General features: G+C 33.1%; 1 protein-coding gene across 1 annotated transcript in view; it reads left to right on the plus strand.

Moving 5' to 3' along the window:
• slc24a4b (solute carrier family 24 member 4b) overlaps positions 1-22,591 on the plus strand; it is a gene marked incomplete at its 5' end in the record, with an annotated part of 40,501 nt that overhangs the window by 11,910 nt on the left and 6,000 nt on the right. Inside the window, 12 exons of the mRNA XM_079375665.1 lie at positions 10,335-10,411; positions 13,956-14,030; positions 14,218-14,302; positions 14,371-14,474; positions 15,480-15,554; positions 16,595-16,620; positions 16,704-16,757; positions 17,181-17,272; positions 18,739-18,908; positions 19,622-19,763; positions 20,979-21,145; positions 21,228-21,342. Coding sequence (XP_079231791.1) covers positions 10,335-10,411; positions 13,956-14,030; positions 14,218-14,302; positions 14,371-14,474; positions 15,480-15,554; positions 16,595-16,620; positions 16,704-16,757; positions 17,181-17,272; positions 18,739-18,908; positions 19,622-19,763; positions 20,979-21,145; positions 21,228-21,342 — 1,182 coding nt within the window. The remainder of the gene's footprint in view (positions 1-10,334; positions 10,412-13,955; positions 14,031-14,217; positions 14,303-14,370; positions 14,475-15,479; positions 15,555-16,594; positions 16,621-16,703; positions 16,758-17,180; positions 17,273-18,738; positions 18,909-19,621; positions 19,764-20,978; positions 21,146-21,227; positions 21,343-22,591) is intronic.

Raw genomic sequence — 22,591 nt, forward strand, 5'->3', positions numbered from 1 at the left:
AAATATATCATTCAAAAAAGGTATTCGTTATATATCATATTATTGTTGACACATAGATGACATATTTTACAATACATATATGCAATATGCAATAGTGATGCAACATTTTAAAAGGGGAAAATGAAATATGATGAAAGTTTATTATGTAAGAAGAAAGTGTGAAGTGATGCACAACATATGAGCTGCGTAATAAGTCTTTATTTGTCCTGTATGCAGAAAGTCTGTGTATATTGGGTGTTCTGAAATGATGTAATTTCTCTGTGGGGGATGTTCGCTCTGGGTTACGTAAGTCTGGGCTCAGGATACTCGACACATTTAACAAGCTGCTTTTTGGCTAAAAAAGTTGGTATGATAGAAAAAGAAAAGGCTGTTTTGGCTGAGGAAGGCAGAGTGTTTGTTGTGACATTGAGGACGCTTGTTCTAGTGCAGGTTAGTTGTGTTCAGATCCAGGACGTTTGGCAGTGCCGAAGCGGGACAGAGGTGGGTCTTCATGAGAGAAGCCGTGAGTCAGCGTCACAAAATCTCCAGTCATCAGTCTGAGCTCAGCGTCCACCAGCCGTGTGTCCTTTAACCCCCACAGATCGGACGTCCTGCCACAGCCATTTCAGTCTGCGCACAGATTATGTGCATTTATGTCTTATTTCTACTAGGGATGGGTCTGGAAGAGTCCATTAGTGAGTTTAGCTGATCAATTTGGGGATTCATTTAAAGACAAAACTTCTTGGAAGAGGCTTTTAGTGAGCTGACAGTGTTGAAAATATCTCTAATTTATATGTATTTATATTTTATACTAATGTGTTCTTCTGTCAGTTTACACTTTCAAGTGTTTGAGGCAGTAGGTTTTACCATTTTATCATTATTTTACATATATATTATTTTTTGAAATGTTATGTATATCATGATGTGTATTTTTAAGATTAAGATATCATTCATATATTATATATTCCTATTTATTAAAGATATTATATGAATTATATTGCATATATTGTTATTTTATTACATATCTTAATATTAAATACAACCAAAGGTAAAATTAATTATAATATTTGCAGATTCACATTCAGTTACTTCTGAAATTGGTTGTTTATTTTGTGTTTTAAGGCATTATACATTTTAATAGGTGTAATAATTAATAATTAGGCTAGATACATAAATAATTAGATACATTTTGTAATGTATTATAACTGTGGTTACAATTATTAAGGAGATCATAAAATTATGCATTTTAAGATGCACTACAAGGCATAATTAATGCATTAAAATACTTTTGTTTTTATAATCTATATATTTTACTCAAAGTGTTACCAGAGTCATAGTTTTTCTGGTCAATGTTTGCCACTGTAGTTAGTTTATAATCTTCAAATAAGTTTGAAGATTTGTACATTTGTAAACCCTGGATTAATATCATATTTGCATGTTTACTAGGTCAATAACTTGGATTAGACAACTACAGCACACAACCTGCTTTTCACGCAATTCACTATTCGCCAAGAGTTTGATTGACAGGCAATCTGACGAATTACAACACTGAATCCACAATTTTGTCTGACAAACAAACCAGACAGGAGTTGATTAACGTTGGTGGATTTGAGCTTGAAAAAGACAACTTTCCGCAGTTGAAACAACACACCTTCTAATGCTATTCATGTTTATTTGGTGCTGTAACTAGTAGTAAAGCAGACGAGATGATCGGTTCACGTGCCGCTTGAACTGAGGCGCTACAGTGATCTATCGCGACACATTAAAGAGCCACAAAATTGTATTTATTGTTTGAATTCCTTAAAAAATGCCAAAATTTTAAGCTGAGCCTTGTTTCATACCAAAAGTTACTTGATGTTATGTAAATCCTCTAATAATTTGATTTAGCAAAGGTTTCAGTGTTTCTCTCAGACACTAATGTGAGTTTCTGTGAGTGTACTAAGCTCATGAATATTTAATCAGGCAATGTTGTTTAATTTATGATTGGTTACAACTAGCACTGCATTGTTTCATACTGTAGATCTGGAGCTGAGCTTCATAACTCTTCATAAGTGGTTAAAAGCAGTGCTAAGCACCTTTCAAAATAACAGTTGTGAAACATCACGCTTAATCCATGATTAAGCATAATGTAAAAGGATTTTTTAGCTTTAGATTTGTGTTGTTCTGACTTTGGGCTGTAATTCTTGTATTATATGAATAATTTCTACATTATTTGTGAATTAAGCTGAGTCATTCTCGTATGATGTCAAGTCTTTCTCTTTCTCACTCTCTCATCTGCTCCATTATTTCATTATTCAGTTCATTACACTCTTGAGCCATTTGATTTCTCTGCACCGGCCTCTTCTGCTGATGACACTCAAAGTTCACTGCACACACACACACACACACACACATACACACACACACACACACACACACACACTGTATCATCACATTCACATTTTTGTCTTAAACCTGAGCTTTGTTCTTCCTAGTTACCTATACAGCATATGGATTGTAAATATATTTAAAACCTTACTCCTTAAGTTCATTTGTAAAGCGGTCTAATATCTTTCAAAAAAATCTAAATGATGGATTATAATTCTGAATATTTATTAATAATAATTAAAAAAATATTGGTAGTTTATCACTAAGTTATACTGTATGTATGTATATAATGGATATTTAAAAACATATTATTTTAAAATAAAAAAACTTAAATATTTAAAAAATATATATATATGTAAAAATTAAAATTTACTTATTTTTAGATTGTCTATTAGGTCTAAAATCATTCAGGAAATAAAAATTATAATTATGAATATATAATAACAACAATTAATATTATTATTATTACTTTTATTTCTTAAAAAAAATAAAAAAATCTGAAATTCAGAATAAAAAAATAGAAATAATAATAATAAAAATAAATGTATTTATATGTTACATTAATATATCTATATTTTGTATATTGTATATTATTTTATGCCGGAAACCTTCGCTAGCCAGACTTGTAGAACAATATATTAGAAAGGAAAAGGTTTGACTATTGCCCCTTCTGTACATACGCAGAACGTTTATCCTTAAATAGGTAAAAAGTGTGCTCTTGTGCTCCAGTTGTTTTGTAAGCACATTTGTTAAGCATCCAGCATTGTGAAATCAGTCTATTATCTGTCCAGATGCAGTTCTGTTGTCCCCGTAAGCCTTTTGATTTAGTAAAGAGCTTGTGTCTGTCCACACTGTAACAGATGTCCCATCTACTGATCTCTCTTACACAACACGCAAATACATTTGAAAGATTACAGTATTAAAAGTTAATTGTATTATATTGTAACGTGACGACATGCAATATTCATCCAACTCAACTTCAGTGTGTAACTCATCTGTTGTAAATGATGCTTCAAATGATGATGATTTTCTTAGAGATCTATGGAAGCTTGTTTTCACTACGGGATAAAAAATGAAATATGGTTATTTTTCTATACAAAGTCAGAATTGTGATATAAACTCGGAATTCTAGGTGAAAAGTCTGAATTGGCTCTTATTCAGAGTTTTGTGTATTACAATCTGTAGGACACTTATCTTGCAAACTTGAAATTGTGAGAAAAAAGGTGGTATTTTGCGATAAAATGTTGCAATTACCTTTTTTATTTCTTGTTCTGTGATGGAAACACAAACATATGTTAGCCATTAACTTCAGAATTCAGAGAAAAAAAGTCAGATTTGTGAGAAATACGTAACACATAATTGTGACATTAACACAGAATTTATATATAATTGCAAAATAAAAACATAAAAAAAGAAAAAAAAGAATTAAACAGCTGCATAATGTGACAAATGTAGAATTGCAAGAGACTAACTCAGATTTGAGAGAAATAAACAGAACTGTGATATATGTCACGGTTTGGTTTCTGTTTAGTTCCTGTTTGTCCTTATTTGGTCGGTTTCCTGTCATTAGTTAATCATCATTTATTCCATTCACCTGTCTTGTATTAATCATCTTGTTTCCTCATTAGTTTGTGTTCTTTATAAGCCTTGAGTTCAGTAGTCGTCTACGTCGTGTCTTAAAGTTATTTTTATGCTGTTTAAGACGTTTGCACCTTATTATTCTGAATCCCTCGTCTTCCTGCCTTCTTGATCTGCATTGCGTAACAATATATAAATGCAGAATGCGACAAATGTAGAATTGCTAGCGACAAACTCAGAGTTGTGAGATAGAAACTCAGAATTGCGACATATAAGCTCAGAATTGAAATAATTTTTTTTTGCAATATATAAATCAATATATATTCATCTTTTAATCATATTTGTAAATGTCTTGACTCCACAGTCAACAGAGCAATTTTGACTTTACTGTTCCAATACTTATGGAGGGCACTGTATAAAGCAGAATTGCAACAAATAAACAGAATATTAGCATAAAATTGCGACATATAAATGCAGAATTTGCAATATATAAACTCACAATCACAAAATAAAAACTTGCGATATATAAACTGCAGAATGTGACATATAAATGCAGTATTGTGAGATGAAAACTCAGAACTGAGAGGCATAATGCAGAATTGCGAGATATAAATTTAGAATTGTGAGATATAAACTCAGAATGTCTGAATTGTGAAATATAAACTTGGAATTGTGTCAGAATTATGAGATAAAGAGTCGCAATTATTTCTTATTCCGTGAGGGAAACAGGCTTCCATAGAAATCAGACTGATGACTTTCACTTACAAACCCATGGATGAGTTACACAGCGAGGTTTAACACTGATCACGGACACTGAAATCATTGGAGGAAACCTCCAAGGTCAAGCTATCGATCATCCATCCGTCCGTATCTAATGATTTGTTTAAGTGCATGTTCATCCTTCCTCACTGATAATCTTGACATCTTTGGCTCTCGTTCAGCGTACCGTGTATTACAATGTAGGACGCTTAGCTGGAGTCGGGAGCGATCTTCCCAGCATACTCAGACGGGAAAGTCATGCTTAGCTAATTGCCTGCGATGATTGGTAGCTGGAGAAATGCGATGAGCCCAAACGTCCGTGAACGAGGGAGGAACGTTAACCACGACACAGTGGAGCAGTGAGTCTCCACACTGACCTATTGTGATATAATTCATGATGAGCATAGATGAGTGTGTGTCTCAGGAGAGCATGACGTGTTCACTCACACACACACACACACGACTGACGTTCTCATGAAGCAATGCACGGAAACACAAACATGTTTAGGGAAACTGGATCAGTTCTGTTCCAGTTCACATACTGCAACTGTTGTACACAAAATATGCACAATTATGGGAAATAGCATATATGCAATTAACTATTCTTGCATAAAATATGTATACTGTGCACAATGCTACTGTGCTACTGTATCCCACAATGCAGTTTGTTAGCTTTATCCTCTGTGTCCAATGAAAAGAATGAACTAGAGGTGATAGTATTTTTAACATAATTTTCTTGAATTATTATCTATGTATGATAGCGTTTTAATGGTGCTTTAAAAAGAAAAAATTATGAGAATGTAATATGTTGAGAATAAAGTCAATCAGCTCAATCGAAAAAACGATCAGCTTATTATTATCATCATATTGATACGACTTTCTTCTGGTAATTTTGATTTATTCTCAAAATATTAGTAATTTAATTTTACAATGGTAAATGGACTCGCTGAATTAAATTTAGAGTAATTTATACTCATGCACTTACCATTTTTAAGAAATTGAGTGTATTGTGCAGTATTCGCTAATAATACATATTGTATACAGAGAAAATAAAAGTTTAATATGATTGTATGCCATTGTGAAAATGTTATGTCCCATAGACAATGAAGACCATATAGTATACAACACATCCAGTAAAGATATAAACTACTTTTTTTATTCAGCAAGGACACATTAAATTGATCAAAAATGACAGCAAAGACATTTGTAATGTTACAAAAAGATTTCTATTTCAAATAAATGCATTTTTTTTTTACTTTCTGTTCATCAAAGAGTCCTGAAAATACTATGCATCACATTTTCCTCAAAAATAATCAGCAGCGTTCAACATTATTAACTGTTTCAGAAATGTTTCTTGAGCAGTAAATCAGTATATTAGAATGATTTCTGAAGGATCATGTGACACCGGAGTAATGATGCTGAAAATTCAGCTTTACATCACAGCAATAAATCACATTTTATTTTAAATTATAATAATATTTCACAATATTACAGTTTTACTGTATTTTAATCAAATAATTGCAGCGTTGGTGAGCATAAGAGGCTTCTATCAAAAAAAAAAAAAAAGTTTTTAAATGTTAAGCTTTCCAGACTTTAGAATGGTAGTTTTTATGCATTACATATACAGCAGATAAAGTATAGAATAATATGGTAGTATGCTACCATAAATTTGTTTTAAATGGTAAATGTTCACTGGTTCAAGTGCACTTGGTGTCCTTTGTTTTCTTGAAAATGCAGCTATAAAAACACAATGCCTCGTTATGTAAAGCTGTTTCTGTTCAGTCATGTTTTCATACTTTCTGGATTACACTGAGATTATTTTTACTCTAATTACAAGTTTAATCACATTAACATAATCACGGTATTCAGTTTCCATGAGCTCCGGTTTAACAGCACTGCTTTAATCACATTAGAAAGTTGCATGTAAATCGTCAGTGTGAAAACAGACAGACAGATGATTTATTGAGCATTTAAGCTCTAATCATTGCATCCCTTCGCCATCCTTGCTCGTGTTTTCAGACGAGGAATATTGATGTGGTCCCTGCAAAACTAAGAGCACACACGATGAGCAGCCGCTTTATGAATCCATTGCCAGAAATGGAGCATAAAAGTCACCTTCATCTGTCCAGGAGTTTAATCTATATGCTGCTATTCTTAGAGGCGGTTGAGGAGAGACAGTGTTGACTCATGGTGAGGGACGGGCCGCTTTTGCATGTTCTGCCATTTATAATGACGTCCTGCTGCACAGGGATTATCTGGAAGTCAGCTGTGTTTGGAATAGCATGCTAGTACTTTTTGCAGTATGTGTGGTGTACACAGTATGTGAATGTTCTGTATGCATGTATGCACCTGAATGACATACAATATTTGCTAGAATGTGCAGAATACAATCAGGGCAAACTGTGAAGAATATTGTATTCCACAATGCAATAGACTCAACTTGACCTTGAAACAATATCAACTGCTATATTTAATTTAATTTAATTTAATTTAATTTAATTTAATTTAATTTAATTTAATTTAATTTAATTTAATTTTAAAAAATTATTAATTTAATTTTAAAAAATTATTAATTTAATTTTTTTATTAATTTTTTTTTTTTTAACTGCACTCAGTATTATTCCTGTAGCTCATTAAATTATTAGCAGTGTACAGTATATGCTGTGCAGTAAGCAGTCCGCCACAAACATTCACACAGATTTTCTGTCTCCTACTTTAGTGCTGACAGCTCAGACTGAACGACTTGGTTCTGGAAGTTCAGTTGTTTTTCAGTTATCAGTGATCTGTGTGGAAAACATCGGAGAACAAAGGATGTCAAGTGAACATGCAGCAGATGGACGACTCATGCAAGCATGCCATCAAAAGTGGCATTTCAAACCGCTCTAAACATCCTGAATGCTCAACTTTCCAGCCCATTTTTCTATTTGATTCTGAGTTTAGTCATATTTGATGGTATTTATCCATCTCCAGTCCTTCTAGCTGTGAGCTAGAAATCTCTCTTCTGTTCATGCATCAGCCACTTATTCATGAATAAGTTATTAATTCCTCCTCTTCTGGGTTTGTTAGATAAAAGACGTGGACTAGATATGTTGTTTTGAACTGTGAGATTCTCTTTATTTTTAAATGGATGCTGATTCTATAGAGTAACACACATTCTATTAATGCACCTGCATGTTTTTCCTCTTGTTTTCAAATGAAAATATATAAATATTCTTAAAACAAGAAATTTGGACTTTTAAGAGAATATATCTTGAATTATATAAGTACGTATAAATATGTAATTGTGACTTTTTATCTCAGAATTCAGATGTTTTTTTTCTCAAAAAATGTGATATAAACTTTCTCACAAATCTTTTTTTTTTCATCACAAAATAAAAAAAGGTAATTGTGACTGTATTTCACAATTCAGACTTTTTCTTGAAATTGCAGGTTTATTTCTTACAATTCTGTGTTTATATCTCTCTATTATGAAAAAAAGTCACAATTGCGCAAAATAAATGCAGAATTATGAGATTTAAAAAAAAATTACAATGATTTTTTAAAATTAAAATGACTTTTTTTATCCTGTGGTGGAAACAACACAGTTTTATTACATTTATAAGATCTCTTATTTTGTAATATATTATTCAAATTGGCTTTCTTTTATTAAGGGATGATTATAGATGTAGTATAGTAGTAGTAGTACAGTACAGATGTATGTATAATAGATGATTATACCAATTGTAAATGAATACATTTTATTATTTATTGTTCTAATGCATTACACTTCTTGTAGCTTATTGCTTTACTTTGATATCAGATATATAAACAAAATAAATGACAGTGGCTTTGAACAGACATTTGGCTCATCCTGTCATGTTTTATAGCTATCGATTTCATAAAATACAATAACTGAAAATACAGTATCTGATACTAATGTTGCAAGATATTGACACAGAAGCATATCGGTTTGTGTGATTTGTTCTGTTTGCACAGTTTATCCGTCAGTCTGTTATAGTTTCTTCTGCCATTTGTGCTGGTTTGTTCCTCGCGTATCACTTTTCATTCCTCAAGCTGTTATGTGCTCTTGCTTTCTGTTTTGGACGATTGGGATGATTATGAAGATTGTATAACCAGAATATGTAGTTTGGCTTTTTTTCTGTATCTGTTATGTATTCAGATCATGTAAAGGCCTCAAACTTGATGTGCTCTCCTAGTATGAGCAGACATGAGAAAACGTTATCAGACTGGCTTTAAACAGTTCTGCGTGCGGACGGTGTGTGTGTCTGAGTGTTTGTGATCAGCAAGGACTATTTTATGCTTCTAAGGACATTGTGCTGGTCTTAGAATCAGACTGTAATCGGTCAGGAAACATGTAACCTCTTCTCTCCAAGATAAAGGTCAAAGAGTTTGTTAAGCAAACACCCATGAAACTGCATAGGAATGCCCTAGCAACCGCAAAGCAACATTCTAAAAACATTTCTTAGCAACCACATGGCAACATCTTTAATACCAACTCATTGGTTTGTTTCATAGGGAAACTCAGAATGCATCAGCCACTTATTCATGAATAAGTTATTAATTCCTCCTCTTCTGGGTTTGTTAGATAAAAGACGTGGACTAGATATGTTGTTTTGAACTGTGAGATTCTGTTTATTTTTAAATGGATGCTGATTCTATAGAGTAACACACATTCGATTAATGCACCTGCATGCTTTTCCTCTTGTTTTCAAATGAAAATATCTAAATATTCTTAAAACAAGAAATTTGGACTTTTAAGAGAATATATCTTGAATTATATAAGTACGTATAAATATGTAATTGTGACTTTTTATCTCAGAATTCAGATGTTTTTTTTCTCAAAAAATGTGATATAAACTTTCTCACAAATCTTTTTTTTTCATCACAAAATAAAAAAAGGTAATTGTGACTGTATTTAATAAAAATAAAATTAAATTTTTATTAAATAAAATAAAAATAAGTAAATTTAAAAAAATTAAAATAAACATTTCTTACTCTGTATTTTTGTTTTGTTTTCCATTTCAAATGTCTAAACGTTCTTAAATCAAGATACATTTACTTAAAAAGCCAAATGACTTAAGATATTAACTCTTGTTTTCTGAAAAATGTGTCAATATAAGTGAGTCGATGATTTAAAATATATATATATATCTGCCAGTGGGGTCAGAAAATTAAACTTAATTCAAAGAGAATACAAGATTATTTTTCTGACCCCATTAGAATCAGAATTCAGAATTAGCATTCATTAATTAGCAGATATTTTGCTTGTTTTAGGCATAAACTCACTTCATTTTGATCACCTTTTTCAGAAAACAAGATTTAATGTCATACCTTATCATTTTACTTAAGTAAATGTATCTTGATATAGGAATTAATAGATATAATAAATAGATATAATAGAAACTTTTACATTTTTCTCATTTTAAGAAAAAAAGCTTACTACATTTTGATACATTTTTCAGAACAGAAAGCTTAATTTTGCTTTTCAGGTAAATGTATCTTGATTTAAGAATGTTTAGATATTTGTAATGGGAAACAAGACAGTAGAAAAAAAGTAGATTTCATTAATATTATTTTTTCCTTTTTTGCAGCTTTTAATCCAAAACAGTCCAAAATGCATGACTGTAAATGTGTGTTTGTGTTTTTTACAGCCATCCATGAATTTCCCAATGATATTTTCTCCAACGCTGAGCGGAAGAGCGGTGCTGTTCTGCTGCATATTATGGCGGTAAGAAAGTTAATTTATCTCTCTCTCTTTCCTCAGATTAGCAAAGTACATTTAGAAAATTGCATCACTGCAAGTTTGAGGGAAATTTGATCCGGGTTATTTTTGCACAGAAGTTTGGTAAAGGTATAAAGGAGTGAATTTGGGCACATGATGCACATTCACTGCTGCCCGGCGTGATTTACTCTCTTTTCTGTTTTCAGTGTGGGTTAATCCACTGCTAATATGACCAGATTTAACTCCATCAGCCATGAGCAGCACAATTAAAATCTGCCTGTGGTTATGTAACGCCACCGCTCTAATGCAGGCACAGCTCAGGTCTGAATTATGCATTCACACAAACTATCATGATGTGCCGTGTGTGGGATTTCTGTCCTTTGGTGCCCCCTGTGGCTGGAAATGATCATGGAAATATCTGTCTGGAATGAGGATCTATAATACATTGTTTGTTACAGTAAAGTTACTATTCATGAAGGGAACTGATGCGTTTTATGGTTTGCAAAATGTGTATGCAAAACCTGCAAATCACCTAATGGGTGTTAGTAAATTTTATTGGCACATTTGCTGTTTTTATGTTATTATTTTATGTATATTATTTATTACTTTTTATAGACACTGGTCATTTTTTGGGTTAATTTTGCTTCCATAACATGTCTTTCTTCAGACTAGTGGAAAGAAAATATCCAAAACACACATTTAGGTGTTATTTTATTAAACTGTATCTATTTGCATGTGTAGATTTCAATTAATAATGCATATTTTTAAAGGCTGTTTTCTCAAAATGAGCCAGAAATCTTTACATACACCAAACTTTTAGTTTTATTATTATCTATATTCTGAAGTTGTTGTTTTTTCCCCCAGAGGGATTTGTGTATATTATATTCATCTGATTTATGTAACGTCTTATGCCTAAAATGTTTTTGGTTTTTGACTATTTTTGGATTTATTAAGCAATAAAAAAACAAACCCAAATCCCCGCAATAAATACCAATAACTCTAATTTGTAAACAAAATGAAACAAGAGTTTTGAACCTGACTTTATCTAATATTCAGATTTCGGTTATATATGCAAATGAGTGCATATTTAATTATATAATACACATTTGCATATTTAAACGTAACATTTAAACTAGTACTGTGTTTAATCGAGTAGTGAAAGTATTGTCATATTTATCAAATCAAATATAGATATAAACCAAATTCACCTTTAGTGTCTTAAACAGGACTTTTCTGGCTCAGATTTTTCAAAAATATCTATTCTTGTCAGATATGATTCCTGATTTTGAAAAAAAAAATCTAAATATCATTTATATCATATTATTATTATTATTTATAATATATTTATATTAATATTTATACTTGTGACCCTGGACCACAAAATCAGTCATAAGGGGAAATTTTTCAAAAACAAGATTTATACATCATCTGAAAGCTGAATAAATCATCTTTCCATTGACTGATTAGACAATATTTGGCTGAGATACAACTATTTGAAAATCTGGAATCTGAGGGTGCAAAAAAATCTAAATATTGAGAAAATCACCTTTAAAGTTGTTCAAATGAAGTTCTTAGCAATGCATATTACTAATTAAATATTAAGTTTTGATATATTTATGGTAGGAAATTTACCAAATATCTTCATGGAACATGATCTTTACTTAATATCCTAATGATTTTTGGCATAAATGAAAAATCTCTAATTTTGACCCATGCAATGTATTGTTGGCTATTGCTACAAATATACCCCAGAGACTTAAGACTGCTTTTGTGCTCCAGGGTCACAATTTATAATAATACATAAATTTAAATAATATATACATTTAATTTCTATTATTGTATTATTTTCCGTTTGTCAGTAATTAGAGGTCAAAACACACACAATGTTGTCTTAAAGGTCTATTGTACAGTAAAAACAGCCTGTTTTTTTACAAGGATGGAAAATCTTCGGCTGTTTTATGTGCACATCACCTTTCTAAGTAGACAGACGTGCCTCATGTTATGATGCCATCATCATCCTCATCGCTGAAGGTCATCATAGTGTGTACTTGCATTTGCTTTGGTTTCAAATTGTGGATAAACAGGAGCTCATTAAGCTAGATGAGGAAAGGTTTTACAGTGAATGCAGATGTGAATCCAGAGGTTTGGATTGGTCAAGCCTGGAGAGCAAGGACACATTGTGCATGCAGAGGAGGAGAGACGGCGTTCTGGAGCTGACAGCCATGATAAACGGCAGGTGAACACAGCCAGCGGGCTTCTGGAAGCTCTCATTTCTCAGGGGCTTTTGAGGTTTCCATGTGTGTGTTTTTTTTTGTTTTTTTTTTAAGTACTATACAGCAAGATTATTATCTTTAACTCAAACCAAAAACCATAACAAATTACATTACTTGAAATAAAATAAACATAGCTAAAATAAACGAAATAATCTAAACTAAACTAAAATATTACAAAACTTAAACTTACTTTCCAATTTTCATTTTTAGTTTGTTGAAGTACTAAAATAACTCAAACTAAAACTACACTGTAAAGAAAAAAAAAGTTGAGCCAACTTAAGGCAATTTTAAGGCATCCAGCTTCACCAGATTTTTGAGTTTTAAGCTTTTTTTTCTTTTTTTACAGACAAACACAACAATATTAACACAACAATATTACAAAAATTTTAAAATGAAAAACAAAACAAAAATTTGAAATAAAATCTAATTTAAATAACTAGTGATACTAAAATAAGTGCTATACACATCAGTGTTATTTTAGTATTTTTATACTAAATAAATACTTTAATAAAAGTTGTTTCGTTATCTGTAGACTTTTATAGTATTTAATAATATTTCAATAATATAATTAGCTTTTATTTTGATATTTTCAGTTTTTATTTGAATTTGAGCAATGTCATGCTTTTAATTTAAATTCTTGTTTCTATTTATCTATATTTTGTGTATCAGTTATAGGTTTAGTCATTTCTTAAACTTATTTCAGTTAGTTACCAAGGCAACATTTCTCATTTTTGTTGTAAAATTGTATTTAGCACAAGTTTTTCTACCTTTTTTAAATTTAAGACATTTTTTTGAGATTTCCACATCATTTGATGTTATTTCAGCTTTAATTCAGTTGACAAACACAAGTTTTAGTAGTTGGTTTTAGTTAACAACAGTAACAACACTGCTAAGCATAGTTAGTTTAACCAGCTCTAAGTTGCTATGTCATATGCACTTAAACTGCAATCAGTGGCACTTCCTGTGAGTAGAAAACATTCATTCTTCTGTACTGTCATAGCTATTTTGGGCCTAAAATTACAGAGCTAAAAATGAACATGGATAGTATAACTTTGATCATTTGGTCCAGTATTTGATGAGAAATTTTTGGGTTCATATTGAAATCGCTGACTTTTGATCTCAGACTCTGAGCTCAGTTTGAGATACTTTTGAGATCTTTACTGGTTTTTTTTTTTGCACAAGAGAAGCAGGAGACTTAATTAGAAGTATCCAGTGTACCTCATTGGTATTTAGGAGAAATAAGTGAGTTTCTACAGTCTTCTGTGGTCTTCTTACAGGCCCTCTACATGTTCCTGGCCCTGGCGATCGTGTGCGACGACTACTTCGTGATGTCTCTTGAGAAAATCTGTGAGGTAGGATTGTTCAGAAGTGAATTCCCAGTTGATCTGAGTAATACCGCGGTACAATACTACACTATTCTTCCTCTGACCCACTTTGATGCTTTCAGAAGCTCATAAAACATAGTGCTCCAGATTTGGGCGATGTTTGTGCCAGAGGCTTTGTTGGATGTGAATCGTCTGCTGTTATTGTGTTGTGCAGAAGCTGAATCTGAGCGAGGATGTGGCTGGAGCCACGTTCATGGCGGCGGGGAGCTCAGCGCCCGAACTCTTCGCCTCTGTCATAGGTAAAGTCACACAATCGTTGTTCCTGCTCTTTTTGTGCAGCACTTTTGCTCATTGTGTCTGTTTTCAGGTGTCTTCATCACTCACGGTGATGTCGGAGTCGGAACGATCGTGGGCTCTGCCGTCTTTAATGTCCTCTGCATCATCGGAGTTTGTGGGATCTTTGCTGGACAGGTGTGTTTGTGCATCTTCTCCAACAGAAGCCTTAAAGGGACAGTTCACCTAAACATAAAAAAATGCTGTTAGTTTACTCAACCTCAGTCTATCAAGGATATAGGTGACTTTCTTCTTCAGTAGAACAGTAAAGAAGATTTTGAGCTGAAACTGTGGTCCTTGGTGATTCATAAAATGCAAGTGAATGGCTACCGTCACTTTGAGAGTCAAAAAGGCACATCAGGCAAGACTAAATGAATCCTCTTGGCTCCTGACGATGTATTGAGGTCTTATGAAGCGAAATGATCGGTCTGTGCAAGAAACTGAACATTATTTACAACATTATCACCTGCAATCCAGAGCCTCAGACAAATGGTCCAGAGTGATGTCCGGGTCACAAATGAATCTTTCTTTTGAACCGATTCTCTGTGGTAAACTGGTTGAACAGTTCACTAAATCGGACTGAAACTTCTGAAACAGTTTGCGGCTTGAGAAGCACAGATCTACATGTTACAAGTCTCTCTGACTCTAAACGAGCAAAAATAGCAGAAATGTATGTCCAAAGAACCTCAAAAACACTTCATTCTTTATAAAGAAAAAAATGGTTCTTTATTGACATCGATGGAATTTTTGCGGTACAAAAAAGGTTCTTTATAGTGAAAAAAGATTCTTCAGATTATTAAAATATTCTTCACACTAAGAAACTTTACCTTCCAACTTAACCTTGACCCTGTTTTGTTTTTTCAATATTAAATGCATTTCTTTAACTTATCGTTTTCTTGGGTTTAATTATTTGTTTGTTCATTTATTTACTCATTTGAGAAAAGGTTTTTACACAAAATGCAGTTCAAAATAAATTCATTTTTATTTCTGAGATAACAACTAGAGGCCTCTGCCTGAATTATATTTGCACATGCTGAGGTTGAAGTCTTATTGTTTTATTCTGTTTCACGGTTTTGCTGTTTGTGAATCATCGTATCTTCATGAGTTTCTGTATTTAACAGTAGTCTGTGTTGTTGTCTGTAGGTGGTCTTTCTGACTCGGTGGGCTGTTTTCCGTGACTCTTTCTTCTACATATTGTCTGTAATTGCTCTAATTGTGGTGAGTCTCAAATGAATATCTGCTCTGTTAAAACAACAACAACTGATATTTCCTATTGACACACTACAGCAAAAGATAGAAAAAACTGACTTTAAAAAAATGTTTAGCTCGTGAAAATAATAGTGTTCTAAGAATTTTGGCCACCACCGTATATATGTATATATATATATATATATATACAGTGGGGATCGAAAGTTTGGGAACCCCTTGCAGAACCTGTGAAAATGTGGATAATTTTACCAAAATAAGAGAGATCATACAAAATGCATGTTATTTTTTATTTTGTACTGTCCTGAGTAAGATATTTTGCATAAAAGATGTTTACATATAGTCCACAAGACAAAAAAATAGCTGAAATTATTAAAATAACCACATTCAAAAGTTTGGGAACCCTTGGTTCTTAATACTGTGTGTGGTTACCTGGATGATCTACGAGTGTTTTTTTGTTTTGTGATGGTTGTTCATGAGTCCCTTGTTTGTTCTGAACAGTTAAACTGAGCACTGTTCTTCAGAAAAATCCACGTCCTGCAGAATCTTCAGTTTTCCAGCATCTTTTGCATATTTGAACCCTTTCCAGCAGTAACTGTATGATTTTGAGATCCACCTTTTCACTCTGAGGATGATTGAGGGACTCAAACACAACTATTAAAAAAGGTTCAAACATTCACTGATGCTCCTGAAGGAAACACGATGCATTAAGAGCCGGGGGTGAAAACTTTTGAATTTGAAGATCAAGGTAAATTGTACTTCATTTGTCTTCCAGGAAACATGCAAGTATCTTCTGTCGCGTCAGAAGGGCAGTACTAAATGGAAAAATATGATATTTCAACAAAATAAGAAAAATTTGGACATCTTCATCCTGTTCAAAAGTTTTCACACCCCGGCTCTTAATGCATCGTGTTTCCTTCAGGAGCATCAGTGAATGTTTGAACCTTTTTTAATTGTTGTGTTTGAGTCCCTCAATCATCCTCAGTTTTACTTTAGAACTAAACCGTAACAGAACTGATTATGTTTTTGTTTGTCTTGTCACGTGACATCAGTTCATCTATGACGAAAAGATTGTGTGGTGAGTCTGTTTTCATTTTCCTCTCTTGTCTGATTTTTGCACGTTTCCATGATCTGATGTGTGGTTTTGATCACGTGTTTCAGGTGGGAGAGTCTGGTGCTGGTGCTCATGTATGCTGTATATATTCTCATCATGAAGTGAGTTTATATACACACACTAAAGACATTTATAATGTGACAAAGGATTAAATAAATGCTATTCTTTTGAACTTCCTATTCATCAAAGAATCCTGAGAAATAAAATGCGTTACAGTTTTTTTCAAAAATATGAAGCAGCACAACTGTTTTCAACATTGATAATAATCAGAAATGTTTCTTGAGCAGCAAATCAGTGTATTAGAATGATTTCTGAAGGATCGAGTAATGATGCTGAAAATACAGCTTTGACTCACAGAAATAAATGACATTTTACTATATATTCAAGTAGAAAAGTGTTATTTTAAATTGTTATAGGCTAATATTTTACAGTATTACGGTTTTTACTATATTTATGATCAAATAATTGCAGCCTTGGAGAGCAGGAGAGCTAGAAAATTCTCATTTTGTTTTTGTCTGTATTAGATTTAACACAAGCATGCAGAAGTTTTTCACTAGACAAGGAGACAAGAACGTTGCCAATGGAAACGCGGCGGCCGGCAGTGAACTGGAGGACGGTAAAGACAGTTTGGACTGTAACTGGGACGATCTGTCAGTACCGCTGCTAGGTCCAGGTAAGACTAAACAGTCAGGCTTTAAAAAATACAGATGTAATATAAATAATAATCCATAATTCCATACCCATGTCACCCTCAGGACAAGTATGAGGTCACCTGTCATCAGAGTTTGAACAAATATGGTAGAAAACATGCCATACAAGAAGACAGAAATGTAATATGTTTAAATGTTCTGTAAATTTTAATTATCTCCAAACATCTGAATTATAATCTTTCTAGGGTGTCTTTATGTATATGTCTAATATGAGAAATGTTATTCATACATACTGTGACTTGAATGATGTTTTCACTTATTGAATTACATTGTTTATATAAATTACATGAAATTATATTATTATTATTATTAGTTTCATGTCACTTTACTTTATTATTATTATTATTATTATATAATTATGACGCTCATCATGAAGAAATGAATGCTTTATTATCATATTTTAAAAAAATATATTTTAATTTGGCAAAATATGGTATAATCTTTTAGGTTATTTAAAAAAAACATTTAAAAAACAATTCAGAAATACTGTGACTTGAATAATGTTTTTAGTTACTGTATTACCATATTTGTAATATATTACATAAGCAGAAATTTTAAAAGGCAGAAATATTTTTTAAAAACAATTGTGAAAATCTTGTATCTTGGCATAATCTTTTAAGTTATTAAAAACATACAGTGACATCTATTGAATTAAAATGCAACATTTATTTAAAATTTGGCATAATCTTGTACTGTTTCTACTGTTAAGTTCTTTTCATAGGCATTTTTACAAGTAAGATTTTTATTCTTAAAAATATCAGATTATTTTTCATTTGAGGGTTAGTTCAGGTTATTATTCAGGCAACGTGAAAACAAAGATGGCATTTTGGCTGATTTTGGTGTGTTTGTTTTAAACTAGATTGAGAAAATATATTTCTTGGATATGTTCTCATTTATTGCACATGCTCTGAACAGCACGACTGGTTTAGTTTAATTTTGTCTTTATGAGAGAAACGTCCTCCTGGTTCTGTATTAAAGCAGATCCAGTGTGTGAGAAACCTTGTTTTCCAGCTCTTGAGGTCTCAGCACTTTTGCTTCGGTCCGTCTGTGATTGAGAGGTAATGTCACTGCCTCATCCATCACTTCTGGCTTTCCTCCCTGCCATCTTTTCACTAGAGTTTTTCTCTTTCCTCATTCCTCATCTGCCTGTTTCTGGCCTCGGTATCTTCACGTTTAACTCTGCCTGCCTGTTTAGTCTTACTAAACCTTTCTGCTTTTACTGCACATGATGCTTCTCTGAAAATGCAGCTAAATAATTTGAGATAGAGGAGTAAATGTCTCATATAAAACATGCTGTTTTAGAATATCCAGAAAGAAACCAGTCTGTGTGTTCTGTGTGTATTTCATGGATATTTGTTTCGTCTTTCTCAAGTCAAGTCCAGTAAGGTTTACAGTCGAGGTTCGGTGGTCATGGTTGATGAAATCATCAACGCCAGTCCTCCAAATTACCGTTTCCCAGAAGCCGGTCTCCGTGTGATGGTCACAAACCACTTCGGACCCAAGACTCGTCTGCGCATGGCCAGCCGTCTCATTATAACAGAGGTACGGCAGAGCAGACACACTGTGATACAGCAAAATAATAATAGATAAAATTAAAAATTTCAATAAAAACACATTTTTCAAAATTGACATTTTTTAATAGAATATTCATAATTATTTAAAAACAATATGCATATATATTTGCAGAATGTATAAAGACAAGAAAGGATGAATATCAAGAAATTCCCTGCAAAATAAATTATTAAAATATTGTTTTGCATTATTATTAGTATTATGTCATTATTTTCATAACAATTAAAAATACATAAATAAAATAATATAAATAAAGTCAAATTTGGGGTCTGTATTTTAATTTTTTTAAAGACGCCTCTTATGCTCACCAAGGCTCTTTTTATTTGATAAAAAATACAGTAAAAACATTAATATTGTGATATATTATTAAAATTCCAAATAACTGGTTTCTATGTGAATATATGTTAAAATCGAATTTATTGCTGTGATCAAAGCTGAATTTTCAGCACCATTACTCCAGTCCTCAGTGTCACATGACATTAATCAAAATGAAAATTATTTTTTTATACCGCACATTATAATGTTGTGATCCCTGAAAGATATTTAATTTATTTTTTATTTTTTATTTTTTTCACAAAATAGTACAAAAAAATTGTACTATCAGCCATTTAGCATTAGTTTATCAGTATCAACCAGGCTTTAACACTGGTGCACTTCTAGAAAAGTGTGTTTGTTGTGTGTAGCGTCAGAGGTTGGTCCAGTCGGCTAACGGTGTGGAGACGGCTGTGGTGGACGGCAAACCAGACATCGAGAATGGAAACGTGCCAGAAGACAAAACCACTGAAGAGAAAGAGAGTGAACTCACCTCACCGTTCAGATTACCAGGTGAGTAAAAGAGACTTATTGTTACTTTTCAGAAGAAAATATTTGTGCTGAAAAGAAACGGATGTGATAGAAATGAAAAAGCACCTCAGAAAGCGCATTTTAAGGAGCAAATATAAGCGTTTTAAGCTTTGTGCTGTGCTGAAAAAGACCTACTGCGGTGTTCACAGTCAAAAATGACTAGCATTAAACAAAATAGCTTGTAAATCTGTCACCAAATCTGTTCTTTTCTTTCAGTTTGCACAGGTTTAGTTTTTTTTTTTTTTGGATTTGGATTTTTTGATCATTTTGGTAATTTCCACTCACAAACTGAGATCAGTGAAACCTATGATCAGTCAGTCCCAAGAACAAATACAAAACCTGTGCTAATTGAAAGAAAACAAGTTGATAAGTGTGGAAAAAAAAAAAAATCCTAAAAAAAAATCCTGAAAATTATGCTATATTAAATATGCTATATTATCAGGATGCAATTGTTTCAATCGTTTTGTTAACTTATTTACTTACAATAGGCAGTTTTTTTTTTCTTTTTTGGAAATGGTTGCCTTATTGATCCAAGCTTATGTTGTTCCTAAGTGAAAAAAAAGCATCATTTGTGGATAATTTTGGTAATTTTCACACAAAAACTGAGATCAGAAAGGCCTACGCCCAATCCAGAAATAATACAAAATCTGTGATAATTGAACAAAAACAAGTTGATAAAGATAAATCCAATATGTGGGAATAATATAGCATAATGACAGATTTACAAGCAATTTTTGTAGGCAGGTCATTTTTGACCTGGAACAAAGTACAAAAAATATCCAAATATCCAAAATGCTGTATTATTAACATATCTCGGATTGATATTTTTGTCAACTTGTTTACTTGTAATTACCACAGGTTTTGTATTTCTTTTTGGTACAGGTTGATTGAGGCCTCATTGATCTGAGCTCATGCATCAAAAGATTGAATCCAATATGTGGCAATAATGTAGTATAATGAGAGATTTACAAGCTATTTTTGTAGGCGGATGTTCCTGTTTGACCAGGAACACCATGGAAAAAATCCTAAAAAGGAAGCTGTTATACCTGTTATAGGAAAAAGAAAATCCTATCCGAGTTAATATAACAGGAACACAACATGAGGGTTAAAGGAACAGTACCTAGTTTGTAAGCAAGAGCAGAAAATGAGTTTATAGCACTGCAGTGTGGCTTTAAAACAGTACGTTGTGTGTTTCAGATGGCTGTATGAATATAACTAAATGGCTGATCTCTTGGCCGTTGTTGTTGATCCTGTTCTTCACCATCCCAAACTGTGCCAAGTCTCGCTGGGAGAAATACTTCATGCTCTCCTTCATCCTCTCCACCGTCTGGATCGCCGTCTTTTCCTATTTCATGGTGTGGATGGTAGGTGTCACACGACTGTCAGTGTCTCTCTCTCTCCGGTTAGTCTGTCTTGTTTTTAGTGAAGCTTTCCTCTGTCTTGTAGGTGACGATCATCGGATACACGCTCGGCATTCCCGACGTCATCATGGGCATCACGTTTCTGGCGGCGGGCACGAGCGTCCCGGACTGCATCGCCAGCCTGATCGTGGCTCGTCAAGGTAGATCGATCGCACCCTTCTGATCTATAATCCTGGGGCAGGATCATGTAACGTAATAAACATATAATATTAATATGTAATTTAAAGCAATAGCTTAATTTAGCTCAAAGGGAATCATTTATGATTTTAGGGATTTGAACAGAATCAGTGTTACGGCGATTCACTGAACGAGCCGTATGGCAAACTCTGGACTGGATATTAAAATACAAAATATAGTGAAAACACTATTAAACAGCACAGTAACAAAATCGGCAGACACAAAACACAAGATACTTCTCTTTTCAATATAAATCAGATTTTATTTATATAAACCTAAGACATAAACTAACCTAACACATGAACACAAGCATTCACACATGCACACGTTGCAGGAAGAGAGAAAGTGAGGAAAGGATGAGTTTAAGAGAATGAAATCCCAAGTTTACAGCAATATGTGCTATTGCATAGACCTGAACAACCATCAATCACTTATTTAACCCTCGCTTTGAGTTTCTCAATGAGGCTAAAATTTATATTAAATGCACCTGATTCAGTTAGAACTTGGAGGTGTACTTGCTTGCTTTGCCTGTGTTACGGGGTGTCCTTTGTGTCGTCGTTGCAGACAGGGGGTTCCCCGAAGTGTCTGATTGGCTGGAAGTTTAATAGTCTTTGAAGTGACGTCTTGGGCGTTGGCTGAGGATGCGGAGTTGGTCTGGTCGAAGTTTGAAGCGAGTGCAGTCGGAGCTGGACTTTGTAGCAAACTTACATTAGAACACGAAACGCCACGGAAAGAAAATAAACTAAAGTAAAAGAATAAAAATAAAAGGATGTAAAGAGACTAGGTTGGTTTTCTTTCCATCGCGGTAGCTCAAAGAGCAGCACGCGGTGGCAAAAGAGAAGAAGGGCGACCAAGAGAGTAAGAGTGACTAAGAAAGCATTTTTACGAAGAAGAGTAAGAGAGAGTTTGATGGTGTCCTGAGTTTTAAACTCGGCTTTCAGACCGTCCCATCTGGACGTCTTGACCAATTAGATACTGTCCTTGCTCGGGGTATTGCTTTGTTTCTCCACCCCACTAATAAATCGTTGTTATCTGTTCAGTCAGAGGTCCGAACTATACAGGCTCTTGCAAAGTATACTTTTGAGCATGATTTCTATAACAAGACTATGATGCCTTTGACAAAGAATTGATTGGAAGCATGAATTTTCAAACTCATACATACCACACATGCATCTGAATCCTTCAGCTATTCAATAGTGATTAAAAGACATA

This window comes from Barbus barbus (assembly GCF_936440315.1).
Source record: "Barbus barbus genome assembly, chromosome: 24".
NCBI lineage: Eukaryota > Metazoa > Chordata > Actinopteri > Cypriniformes > Cyprinidae > Barbus > Barbus barbus.